The sequence below is a fragment of the Leptodactylus fuscus genome, chromosome 7, assembly GCF_031893055.1.
Source record: "Leptodactylus fuscus isolate aLepFus1 chromosome 7, aLepFus1.hap2, whole genome shotgun sequence".
Classification (NCBI taxonomy): Eukaryota; Metazoa; Chordata; class Amphibia; order Anura; family Leptodactylidae; genus Leptodactylus; species Leptodactylus fuscus.
The window spans coordinates 72,076,949-72,090,724 of NC_134271.1; the positions used below are offsets into that span (position 1 = coordinate 72,076,949).

A 13,776-nucleotide genomic window follows, 5' to 3' on the forward strand; every position below is an offset into this window, starting at 1 on the left:
AAGATATGCAGGACACGTCTCCCTCTCCAGATCAGATTCTTTCAGTCTGTTTTCTTGCGGTGCTGGCAGACTCGGGGTAATGGGGAATTTGGATTAATAATAAAAGTGTGTGCTAGCAGAATGCTGACTTAGTGTTTTTCTATTAAGATACAATGTGGTGGGTCTTAATTTTTGGAGTTATATATTTTCTATAATATCAGCCATGTATGACCTGCATTGATCTAAGGGTTCATTTGTCCAGGTGTCCCTAAATTTCCAGCGACACTGGTATGATCCCACAACGCACAATGTGTATTATGTACTAACAGTCTATTCCATTCACATTACTATAAAGAAAAATCATATATCAGTTTCTCTTAAAAGATCTTAAAAAGCTTTGCTTTATTCCTTTGCAGTCAGTAAATGAAAAAATATTGTTTTTATACAGAAAAAACAAAACAAAAAAAACTGGTACAGACCTAATGCTTCTTCTACTACGGATTTTCTACACAGTAACTAGGAAAGCCTCTACTCATGTATATCATGTATACACAGATAATGCAGAGCAACAACTGTCTAGGCATGTATGCTGGGATTCATGTTCAGTATCTCTAGTTATTCTGTATGTGTTGAGAGCGCACAGTACACAGCACCACTCTGCTGTATAAATACAATTCTCACTCTGTTTTACTCATGATCTCCACATATGGGCAAAGCAAAATACTACTTTTGTTCTGTAAAGCAGTGGTAATTCTTAGTATCTATTATTCTCTATATATGGACACTCCACAGTACTATTTCTCTTGCTTTGTATACACAGTATGTGTGCACTGCACAGTACCGTTTCTCTTGCATTGTATATATATGCGCACTGCCCAGTACCATTTCTCTTACGTTGTATATATTTGGGCACTGCCCAGTACCATTTCTCTTGGTGCTACTTCCCTTTTTCAGTACAGTACATACTCTTCCTGTATGGACGCTGTATCTTCTATTGTCTATGCATAACTACTTCTCTTGATAGTACACAGTACTACTTCTTCCAGCTGAGCATACATTGGTCCAGGATTACTGCTAGTCCAAAATGTGCCTACAGTGGCCAATTATTAAAAAGGAGGTTTGAGAAGGTGTCTGGAAATGACCCTGCACTTTGAGTCATCGCTATTGGAGTACGGAGTAATCTGATTGGATGATATTTCTACCAAGAACACGGCGTTATGATCCAGGCCAGGGGCTCACAGCCTTTCCATAAGTTCACCAAGAGAGTGACTCACTGAACTTGTTTGTCACAATCTTTTTTACTTGATAGATTCTACAACAAGACTTTAACATACAAAGTCAAGGTTACACACACAGGGTTAAACTGACTGTTTGTAATATGATGTTTTCATAATCTTTTGAAAATACTTGATGTTCAGTACTAGTATTTGTAATGTTCTATTTGTACTACATGATTCTCACCTCTGTTGACCAAGGTGATCTTATTTTCTCACTTTTGTATTTAAAAAAATTCAATAAAAAACTTTTTGAACCATAAAAAAAGAGAATGACTCACTGGAACAAGCAGTGAATCCTGAAAGAAGGATTGAAACAAAGGAGACACTTTGAACAGCATACACTTGAAATCTATCATGATTTCCACGTTTCTCTGACATTTTACAACTTAGTCAATTTCCTTGTTATTCTATACAAACGATCTTGGAAAATTTCATCATGAAAAGTTCTGCAAATTTCTAGTATACTCTCCAATTCAATTTTCCATTTCTTTCCAGATATATGCTTGTTATCAGTGGATAGAAACTTTTCCATGCCCATTTAGGAGATGAAGCTACAGGTGTAACTTGAGTGGTTGTAGTCGCACCTAGGCCCAGATGCCTTAGGGATCCCATTAGAGGTCTCTTCCGAATATGAGAAGACCAGTACTATAAATAATGCTTTATACTTGGGGGTCTTGCTACAGACTTTGCATTGACGCCCATAAACTCCATTTTATGGGTCTGACTGATACCCCTTTTAACTTCAACAGCTTCAAGCGCTTCTAAAGACACATCCAGGATGGCCTATCACTTTTCCTACTCTAAAACCTTCTACACTCCCTAAAATTAACCCTATTCTGTGCAAGCCCTCCCCATCCATTACCCACATAGCATGATGTATTTTATTGGACTGTAACCCTACATGTCTGGACACTTTGGATCTATTCATAAAAGGACACTCTTACAATAGGCTATCAATACTCAAACTGAGTAATCCCTTTAAAGGGGTTGTCCGGGAAATATTTCCTCATTTAGCTGGTCTGGCGGAATGCTTTTGACAGACCAGCTGATATTGCGACTCCTGCGTCATGTTTGGTTCCGCCAGTCGCTGTACCGCAGTGTGTTCATCACATGGCCATGGACTATATCACATGATCATGGACTGTATATCAAATGACCATGGACTGATTTTTATCCTCTGGCAGTTAGCACAATGAATAACAACAATCAGAGATCTAGAACTAGTTCACTAAACTGAAAATAACATTTTTCTCTTAATATTTGTCTGAAACTGGAAACCACTTTTGTTAGGAAATTAGGTCTATATTGTACAGTGATAGTAGATAAACTTCTCAAAATTAATAGCATACATGCGCCATATGCTCTCTACAATAAAAGATCAAATTACACAGTTTGCATGTTGACCCCAGAGATCCATAGTTTCCTTCACATTTCATTTTGGATGTATTGGAACGACATAAAAAAAGTGCAAACAATGAACGTAGTAATTAAAGGAGTCTGACCACGGTAAAATTGGTATTGAACTAATGACAGTCTCTTGTACAGTGGCATCTACATTTTCAAAAGGCGCCTTTCTTATTCTGTATTGCAGCTCTATTTCCATGAAAATAATTTTTTTCTTCTTATACAAATTAGCTGAAAAGGCTTTAGGGGCATTTCCTCTCCTGCTGGGGCTTTGATCTCTTCTCTAGATAACCGACCCTAATTGCTGACAATGTGCGACAAAGTGGAAGGGGTCACTCAAGCAATGGGGGGAAGAACTGGGCGGCCATTAGGGATGCTTATCCCTAGCAGGAGAAAAAAACACCTTAAAGCTCTTTTCAGATAATTTTCATAAGAATAAAATGATGATTTTCATGAAAATGGAGCTGCAATGCACAATAAAAAAGACACCTTTGGAAAGTGCAGAAGCCACACTACAAGGTGCTGTCATTAGTTTGAAAGCAAATTTCCTGATGATGGACTCCCTTTATATGAAACATCCAGCAGAAATTGCAATTTGCAAAATGTTATTTTAATAAATAGTTACACTAAAATATCATTATTTCCCCCAAATTCTACAGTCCTTAAACCAGAATAAACCTGAATTATCATCCATTTTGTAGCAGTGAAAAAGCTATGTAGTAAACAACAAGCACTATGGGATAATTATATATATCGATGTCAGTCTCACAAGAAAAGGAAGGATGAGGTTAAATAAAAAAACTTACTAGTTACACTCAGGCCCTGGCTTATCCGCAAAGGTTCCATTCTGTTGGCTCTGATTTTACATCTGGGGTTTTCTTACAATTACTCAGAGGAAAAATCTTGAAATGAATCTTATTTGATAACCATCTGAGGATAAAATAACCTAGGGTAGCGGGACTGTGTACATTGCAAAATTACGTCAATAGAATCCACTAGTAAATACATGTGATCTTGATGTTTCCACTCACCATGAAAGTTGTCTTGGGAACAAGAACCTCTCAATATTATATATCTCACTGCCAGACTAAGCTAAAAATAACCTCATAAACAACCTGGACCACAAGTACAGAGTCTCATTGAGCTGACCAAGGGATTGAACAAAAACAAGGAACTGTAGGGAAAACATGGAACAAGGTGTATCAGAAATATAATTGGACTTCAAAGGACACCACAGCAAAGTCAGGAATTGCCCTCCAATCTAGCTGACAGTAAAAAGAACTGCAGTAAACATCAGCATTAGTAGCAGTTAATAGATTGAAAGCAGAGTTGGACAAATGAGTTGTTAGGAATCTTAATATATGTGCCCTTACCTCTTACTTGCATCCATCGCTCCTTTAAGTGCAGCACTGCTCAGAGTTCTTGCTTTAAATGTATCCAATCATTGGATTCCCTTTTTTTTTTCTCTCTAACACATAGGAATAGCCTTAAGAAAGGCTATTCTTTTCCTACCTTTAGAAGTCTTCACACCGCTGTTTGGTAGAAATCGCAGTTTTCTTCTGTATGCAAATGAGTTCTCTCGCAGCACTGGGGGCGGGCCCCAATGCTCAAACAGCACTGGGGGTGTCCCCAATGCTGCGAGAGATATCTCCAGCGGTGCTTCTATCTTCGCCTGGAACGGCCTCTCCCTGCGTCTTCTTCTGGTGGTGGGTTACAAAGTTCTAGGCATGCGCAGTCGGCTCTGCCCGAAGCCCGATGGAAGAGCTGACTGTGCATGCCTTGCAGTTTGAAACGCACCACTGGAAGAAGATGCAAGGAGAGGCGTTCCAGACGAAGATAGAGGCATTGCTGGTGATTTCTCTTGCACCATTGGGGATGCCCCAGTGCTGTTTGAGCATTGGGGCCCGCCCCCAGTGCTGCGAGAGAACTCATTTGCATACAGAAGAAAACCGGGATTTCTACCAAATGGCGGCGTGGAGAAGACATCTAAAGGTAGTAAAAGAATAGCCTTTCTTAATAGAGATGAGCGAACAGTAAAATGTTCGAGGTTCGATATTCGTTTCGAGTAGCCCCTCAATATTCAACTACTCGAATCGAATATCGAACCCTATTATAGTCTATGGGGGGAAAATGCTCGTTTCAGGGGTAGGCAACATTCGATCAAATTATACTTACCAAGTCCACGAGTGAGGGTCGGGCTGGATCCTCTGAGCAGTCTTCTCCATGCAGCGTCCCCGCGGCATCTTCCGGCTCTGAATTCACTCTGCCAGGCATCGGGCCTGGGCAGAGCCGACTGCGCATGCTCGCACTACAAGCGGACATGCACAGTCGGCTCTGCCCAGGCCCGATGCCTGGCAGAGTGAATTCAGAGCTGGAAGATGCCGCAGCGAAGCTGCACGGAGAAGACTTCTAAAGGTAGGAGAAGAACCAGCGTTGACTGGCCGACTGTATAGCATTCGGCCAATCAATGCTGGTTCTGCATCGAACTTTTCCATTCGAATAGCGAGTGGTATTCGATCGAGTACGAGTATTTCGAATACCGTAGTATTCGATCGAATACCTACTCGATCGAATATTACTCGCTCATCTCTATTTCTTAAGGCTATTCCTACGTGTTAGGGAGAAAAAAAGGGAATCCAATGATAGGATCCCATTAAGGTTGCCATATCTACCAATCAAACTCTGGGTATTTGGCTGAGGCAGGGGTTTTATACCTAGGGCTATCACTCCTTCTCTGCCTATGATTACATTAGTTTTCTGAATCTATATTGCTGAACTAGTACCTCACCCTGTTTTATGCTGATTTCCTGGTTTCCTAATGTTACTAAGGGTGCATTCACACGGAGTAAAATGGTGAGGAATTTGGTGTGGAATTTCAGCGCTGAAAAAAAAAGCTCCCACTGACTTCAATGGGTTTCATTTTCTGCTAGCAGATAAAAGGAACCCATTGAAAGCAATGGTAGGCTTTTTTTCAGCACTGAAATTCCACACCATTTTCCTCTGTGTGAACAGACCCTTACTTGGAATTACTCTCCTAGTTATTCCACCTCTTGCTAATTTAGCTTTATGTGAGGCCTCCTGGACTCAATCCTGACTTGGATTCTGCTATTCCTCTGCTGTTACTTTCCTCTACTCTGCTAGTTTTGTCCTCGGCCTGTGAATTACTCTTTGAATTGCGCTCCTTGCCTGCTATAGGTTTTCTAGTTTGGTCCTTATCCTGCAGTGTTTCATAGCTGGACCTAGATTCTGAGCAGCTGAGTCCATCCTGCCTCACAGTGTTCTTGTGAATACCTCGGATTAGCCTTAGACTCTACAAAACAAAATGGTGCTGGATTATAGGTATCTTACTTTCTGTCTTTTAGTCCTGCCAGTTAGCTGATGCATATTAGGACATTGATTAAAAGGCAATTCAAACACTTTGGGAATTGCTTAAAGGGGTTGTCCCATCTCAAGGATCCTATCTATACTGCTAGCTTATGTGGATTTAAGACGTTTCCTTAATATATTGCTTCAGCAAAACTGCTTTGTTTGGCTATTATCTGAGATGATTCACTTCATTGTTTACACAGCGTTTCCATAACCACAACCTGGGAATGATCTTATCTCTCCGCCCATGACAAGTGATGTAGCTCACTGCTCTCAGGAGGGGAGGGGAGCTGAGTGCTCGGAGCGACCTTGTATTTCTGAGCTGTTTATCTCCCTCTTCCAGTTATCAGGTCGGCTAATTGATGTTTGCTGATAAGGGCTGAGACAGGAAGTCTATTACTTCTGTATGTAAACACAGACCTAAAACTGAGTTTATTGCAAGCTGACTCTTGGTCATGTAGCATGTAAATTTGGGATTCTCATCACCTATCACATCCAGCTCTGCTACATCAGCTTCATATTGTGCATCTTCCAGTGATACTGATACTGTGCTAATTTATTTACAACCATCCCTCATTACTGACTGCAAACATGTACTGCTATGAAGAGAGCTAAACAGAGCTAGGTTTGCCTGTAAGACAGCAAGTGAAACCCCGCCCACCAATTTACCAAAAAACCAGGAAGTGAACCGAGCAGACAGCCTGCAAGTTGGTGAGCAGGCGAGTTGGGAAAACCCCTTTAAGTTGCAATGCCATAACAGGGGTAATCCACTTTTTTTCCAATTATCTCCAAATTACGATCCCCTTGTACCAGGAATTTGCCACCTTTTTAACATATTTGTAAAAAAAAATTGTTGCAAGTAGCATTTTTATGCTGCCCTGGCCACTTTGTGAAAAGTGGATGTGCTGTTGGCACGTCCATTGTCCCCAGCAGATTTATCATCATTTACACCTGTTGTTTATGTGATTGATGAATGAAATGTACACAAGCAATAAGCTGGCATTTCAAACTAGGTCACAGATCATTCTCCACTGGCATAGGGGATATCAAGACCAAATTGGAAAATGCCAGTCTTGATTAATTCAACCCCCCATTCCTTTGAGTTTGAATTCCATCAGCCTTTTGGTCCCAGAACAGCTATCAAAGATACTAGGGCTATAGTTATAGACATGAATTATACTAACCTAAAGTGGTTGACCCAGTGAAAACATTTAACACCTATTCTTACCATTCAGATTAAATAAACTTGTCTATAATTTTAAGCAATAAAAGTGTATTATTATGTTTGAGTAAAATTTTAGAGTGAAAAAGGGAAAAGAGTAGCAAGCAAAACTGGGAACCTTTGTAGATTTGTGTGCTCAGATAGCTGTGACCAAGGTCTCAGACCTGAAATAGCCAGTTACGGTTATGGCTTGTTCACTATCATGGTTAGGAACGGCCAAGTGGTACAAATTTTACAGCTTTTTACATACCCAGCCTCCTCTAACTTTGTGCCAAAAAACAGCAGCCATAGGTTCTTCTAAGCAGCTGCCTAGCACTCTAAATTATGCCTTTTGAAGATCATTTTATCTTCGCAATAACAGTCATTTTGACCAGGGGTGTCCACACTTTTGCATGCCACTGTATATAAAATTTACAATATCAAGGACAAATCAAGAGCTTTTAATGGTGGGAAAAGTTTGTTGTTCACAATGTTCCAGTATTAAATTGACCATGAATTATCAATTTTCTGTAGAATCAAAGTTGCCTAAAGTGGAGCATTTTTGTTGGGGCATGACAATGTGATAAGGCATAAATCCTTTTCCTCATAAATCTACTCTTTCGAACTACAGGTGAGACACAGCCAAGCGCACTCACAGTCTAACGGCATTCATATTGTTTGAAAAAAATAAACTCACTTTGGTTGAAGAGATTGAAGTGAAAATCTTTTCATACTTACCTTCTTACGTCCATCTTTCTTCACCCTTGACTTGGACGAGCAGGTGTTGTGCTTGGTGGATTTAAAAGACTCCAACCTGCGCTTCATGTTCTGCTGGAAAACCTCTTTTTCCTGCCTCTCCTGTTCATCCTGGGTCATAAAATGGCGACTGTAGCTGGCTTTGCACTTTAATGACAAGAAAACTCTTTGTGAAAGATCAATTTGAATTCAATAACCTGTAAAGACATTTTCGGAAAGTGTAACAAACCGCACCATCCTGCGTGGTTTGTAGAGGCTGCCTCTAAGCACGTGATGCATAACTGCATCTTCCCTGTCCCTCCCACTGCGCACAGTGTCAATAGCCTGAAGATCCAGACATGCTTTGCTGCCATTCTCCCGCCTAGAAGAAGAAAAAAAAGACAAAAACCCCCCCACAAAGTTACACGAATGAACAGGTCAAAAATATATGGAATGACTGAATGATGTCATATGGTGATGTCACTAGGGAATTTCCTCTGCAAATAGATATAGAAAAGTATAGTGTTTCCTTAAATAAGTATAGATGATCACGACAATGAAAACAAGATCACACATGAGTCCTTACAGAAGGTTGGTCACTGAAGTCTCCGACATGGATGCTCGGCTTGGCATGGATGGTAACGACAGTCTATCCGGTGACACTATATGACCACCCTATAAGACAGGGTTGTTTATAGAATTAGTGGGAAGGAGATGAAGAGTCAGAAGATGCATATATGGGGAAATTTTCAAAAATGAATGCAAACTACAAGTACAGGTGATCCCATAGAAAATCAATCACAAAATCTCAAGCTCAATTTGGTTTGGTTTGAATGAAAATACACCAGACTCATATCCCATGCAACCCTAAATGAAATAATTTATTATCAATAGCAAAAAGCAGTCTCTAATATATGTAAATCACTCAGCTTTCCTAGACGTGAGCGTGCCTATTTCCCTCGTTAGCTAGCAATAATATTCTTGGTTCATTTCAGCAATGCAACTCTACGGTTTAAGATTCAAGGAATACTGGGCAAAATTGCCTATGAAAACTTAACTGCAGGTCAAGTTAATTTTTACTCAGCTTTCCTACAAACAGATATTATTAATACACTTTTTAAAAAATATGTGTGAATTTCTGCAAAGCACTTGGGACTGTTTTCACACATGGTCCTCTCTGTCCTTATTAGTAAGGTATAAATGTTCCTGTCTGGTCCCAGCCCTGACTCATTGTCCATCTGGTCAGCAAATCTATTTTTGAGTTGGTATAAATTGGGATGGGCCCTGTACTGTTCCGGGTGCACAGATGCAGGATGAATGCACAATCATCAGATTTTGCTGACTCCTTTATCTTCTGTTTTCCGAGTCTCCAGGTGTTTTCATTACCACATATTTTATAAGATCCCTTTGTGTCACTTTTTCCATCCTTCGTCCCATTTCATGATGAAAAATTCTCATCTTTCAAAAAATGTTTTAGGGGAATTCACGGTTGTTGTTTTGTGTAAGTAGTTTGTGACTATTTAACACCACTTTCAACTCAAAAGCTAGGCTCAAATTCAGTTTTTGCAAGCAGATTTTTGAGGCAGGATCATTTCAAAGGGAGTCAGGCAGATTTTTTTTCCTCTAGTTGATTCTTTACTGACTGCCATTAGAATAAATGGGAGAGTATGGGAGATGCATTTTGAGGTGGTTGGTACCTCAAAATCCTCCTGAAAAAAAAGGTATGTGCATGCGTAACCTACTTATACTAACCCAAAGTGGCATTTTTGCACAGACTTTGCCACTTTTCTAAAAGTAGGCAGGGCCATCACCTGTGACACATTCATTATTAAAGGGGTTGTCCCATCACAAGGATCCTATCTATGCTGCTTGTTAATGTGAATGTAAGACTTTTCCTAAATACATTGCTTCAGCAAAACTGCTTTGTTTGTCCACTATCTTACTTTATTCATTTTTTTTTTTACACATCCCTTGACTTATCTGGTCATAAGTCAAGTGATGTATCTGCTGCTCTGAGGGGGGAGGGGCTAAGTGCATGGGAGCGAGCCTGGAAGGGGGGGGGGTAGTTTACCCTTTGGGGGGAAGGGGCCGCCAATACAGACCCAGCATCCGCTGTAATAGAGAGGCGGATGCCGGGGACGGTTAGACGCCGGCACAGATGCCTGCAACATCGCTATGCTCCTGCCCTGCATGAAGCCAGCAGCTGCAGGAGCGATGCTGCTATTCCGGGGGGGCGGAGGAGCGGAATAACAGCATCGCTCCTGCCGCTGCTGGCTTCATGCAGGGCAGGAGCATAGCGATGTTGCAGGCACCTGTGCCGGCGTCTAACAATCCCCGGCATCCACCTCTCTATTACAGCGGATGCCGGGTCTGTATTCACATATGCAAAGCCAGCGGCGAGATGCCGCTGGCCCTGCGTGCACGCTCATAGATGGTGAGACCAGTCTAGCCTTCACAATGCGAATACAGACCCGGCATCTGCTGTAATAGAGAGAGGCAGATGCCGGGTCTGTATTCGCATTGTGAAGGCTAGACTGGTCTATGAGCATGCACGCAGGGCCAGCGGCATCTTGCCGCTGGCTTTGCATATGTAACCCCGCCCACCAATGAATCAACAAAGCAGGAAGACAGAAGATTTTACAGCAACGAAGAGTATGCGACGTGGGAATACCCCTTTAAGGAGCTGGCTGCTGTGTTCATACAGTCCTATGGTGAGGCGTTTTTAGGAGGAGGAATTTGAGTCAGTTTCCTGACCAAATTCCTGACCAAAAAAACTTCATGTGAACACAGAGAAACACCTAGGCACAAGGATCCCGGGTGGATGTGTCTAATTCATGAAGAGATGCAACTGTTGTGTTATCAGATTGCTAATAGTAAGTGGAAACATTGTCATATTCACATAGGCACCAAATTTGTATGGCGAAAATACGTGATTTAAAACTAAAACTTTATTAGAATTATTTAAAACTACACATATATAGTGATGTTATACTGTTATTAGAATATAGTCCTATATTTGATGTGGTCCTTGTATTAGTGTAAACAAGAACTATATGGACTACACGCTAAGGTCTCCTACACTCACACCCATTAAGTGTAGGATAAAGATAAAGACGCTTCTGATAAAAGAACGCATGTGTAACTAGCATCCACATATGATGAACAGGACTTCTAGGAGTAACTGCCCCAACCACACCCTCACAGTATACCCAATAGCCCTCATTCACATTTTTAGAAACAGTGGAGGACATATATTTCTGTGGGATATATGAGGAGCGTGCGGTTCTATGGGATAATAACAAAGGAAATTGATGTCGTTTAAGTTGCACTCAATAAAGAGCTATATATTCACAACTATTTCTCCCTTGTTATAACTGAAACAATTTGCTACTGTGTAGACATAACCTGTTTATAGTCTATCACAGCAAGTTACAAGTTACTGAATGCATTGACATGTATACTGAACGCATTGACAAGTGGTGAGCTTAAGAAAACATATGGACCCCATAGACTATAAAATAGTCCGTGTGTTTTCCACGTGGTGTCCGCACGGAACATGTGGAGAGAAAAGTACTTAAAGAATTACTTTCCTCTCCACACCGCGTGGAAAACACACAAAGCCCATTACAATCTATGGGGTCTGTGTGTTTTCATAAGCTCACCACTTGTCAATGCATTCGGTATTCCATTCGGGGGTCCCCATGTGAACTCTCCAAACTGAATACTGAACGCAGATGTGAACCAGGCCTGACTTAGTCCTCCTGATGAAACTTATGGGTTTGCTAGAATATATCCTTGAAGACAATCTCCTGTGAGTAGAACTTAACAGCAGCATGAATCTCTTGTCTTGACTCTATTCTGGTGGGTCTTACAGGGGTTTTGGGCAATGGAAAGTTCTTAATAATGATGTATCCTTAGGATAAGTCAATATTAGATTGGTGAAAGCTGATTAGCTGTTCTCAAGAACCACAGACACCAGAACAAAAGCAGAAGACTCTGTACAGCCTGAAAAACCCCTTTAACTGATGAACTGTAACAAGCCTTACAGTTTGAACAGGGAACCAGGTCACAACAAGTTGTCTGCTTCTGGGTGTAAACAATGAAGGTCTTGAAAATGATGAGGAATTAGAACATATTAGATGGATGCAGAACCTTTCATTATACCATTATTTAAAAAGCCAAATTTTTCCATATCCACATTTTAAATGCCAAAGCTTTTTTTTATTTTGCCATCTGCAGAGATGTATTAAGGCTATTTGGCATGTTTGGGGTACATTTAATGTGCTGTATAACTTGTTATTTTGGGGGGCTTTTGCTGTTCCATAAAAATAGCTGTATAAGGGCTTGTTTTTATGGGATAATTTATTTTTATCTGATAATTTATGGTTTTTGTATGGTCATATGAACTAGAAGTAACAATTCTGTTTGGTTTTTTTCAAAAGTTAAAAAAAATCTTTGGACCTAGGGTGCCAGCAGTACAGCACATTATATTAAGGCTTTTCTGCCAGCAGCATTCATGAACAGCGGAGGACTGGAAGCCAGTTAAGCCTTACATAAAACTATAACATGCCTAATATAACAGTCCCATGAAGTTTTTATGTTGTATTTTATCCAGCAAATGTGACTGGTTACAAACAAAGTCACCAATTACAGCAACATAAAAATAACCACTATAAGCTCTTATTTCCAGATACTCAGAAGCATTGCAATACTTTCAAAAACATTGATAGAAAGTCGGAGCAGCAGGGAAGGATACATATAAGTGGTTCAGAGCACACAGTTGTAACATCACACCAAGAAAGTAACAGATAAAGTATACATTTACAAGAACCAGCATAGAAGGAAAATGACCTGATAACTGTTAGATAACATTTCTGACTGCACTATACACAATATACATCTACTACTGCATAGAGGGACATCAGCCCTGCCAGAGATTAAATCCTGCGCCTGCACATTGTAACGTAAGCAAGTGTCTGAAGGTGGGTGTATGTCCCCGGCTTCAGATCAGCGCTGCACATGAGCCAAGTGCTGTGTGACGTAATTTGGGCCAACATGTGTGTACGTGTACCCCGAACTACAACAAAGAGCACCTGGTGTATCCGCAGTGCTTAAATGAAGTCAAGGATATACACAAAGCTTCGGATTGAAGCTTCACTTACACTTTGCAGGTGCCTGATTTCAGTGGCCAGTAGCACTGATGTCACAGAGGCCATGGAGGTGGACCTGAAAAAGGAGATGGGGTTGTGGGGAGCTTGACTTTATGCGCTAGCTCTCCACTTCCATGACTGAAAAATGCTAATTTGATACTGAATTATAAAGACAAGTGATAGAACCAGTGCTGTCAAGTTAGGCAAACAGCGTTTTACAGCAGGTGATATGGTCTGCCCAATCCCAGTGATGGTACATAGGGTAAAATTGTGGTGACAGGTTCCCTTTAAGGAGTAAATAAGTAAATAATAAAAAGGCTATTCAGGCACCGTAAAAGTTATTTTAAACTACCCCCCCCCCCCCCATTTTAAAATAATAACCTAAAAAAGAATGTGCTCTACTTACGGATCGTGCACCCTGGGCGGGCATTCAGGGTGTGTCTTCATCTTCGTCCACGCCTCTTCTTCCTCCGATGTCCTCTGGTCCTGTCCTCCTCCGGCGCTCGCAATTGGACACTGGTATAAAAAAAATAGCCTGGGCGCATGCGCAGTAGCATGCGGCTTCTACTACGGCTACTGCGCATGCGCCCAGGCTTTTTTTTTTTTTTTTTTTATCAACGTCCATTCGCGAGCACCGGAGGAAGATGGGACCGGAGGACATCGG

At 41.0% G+C, this 13,776-nt stretch overlaps 1 protein-coding gene across 1 annotated transcript in view; it reads right to left on the reverse strand.

Moving 5' to 3' along the window:
• Window positions 1-13,776, reverse strand: part of SLC9A5 (solute carrier family 9 member A5) — an 84,987-nt gene that overhangs the window by 10,836 nt on the left and 60,375 nt on the right. Inside the window, exons 11-13 of the mRNA XM_075282078.1 lie at window positions 8,549-8,637; window positions 8,218-8,344; window positions 7,966-8,130 (exon numbers count right to left, since the gene is read on the reverse strand). Coding sequence (XP_075138179.1) covers window positions 7,966-8,130; window positions 8,218-8,344; window positions 8,549-8,637 — 381 coding nt within the window. The remainder of the gene's footprint in view (window positions 1-7,965; window positions 8,131-8,217; window positions 8,345-8,548; window positions 8,638-13,776) is intronic.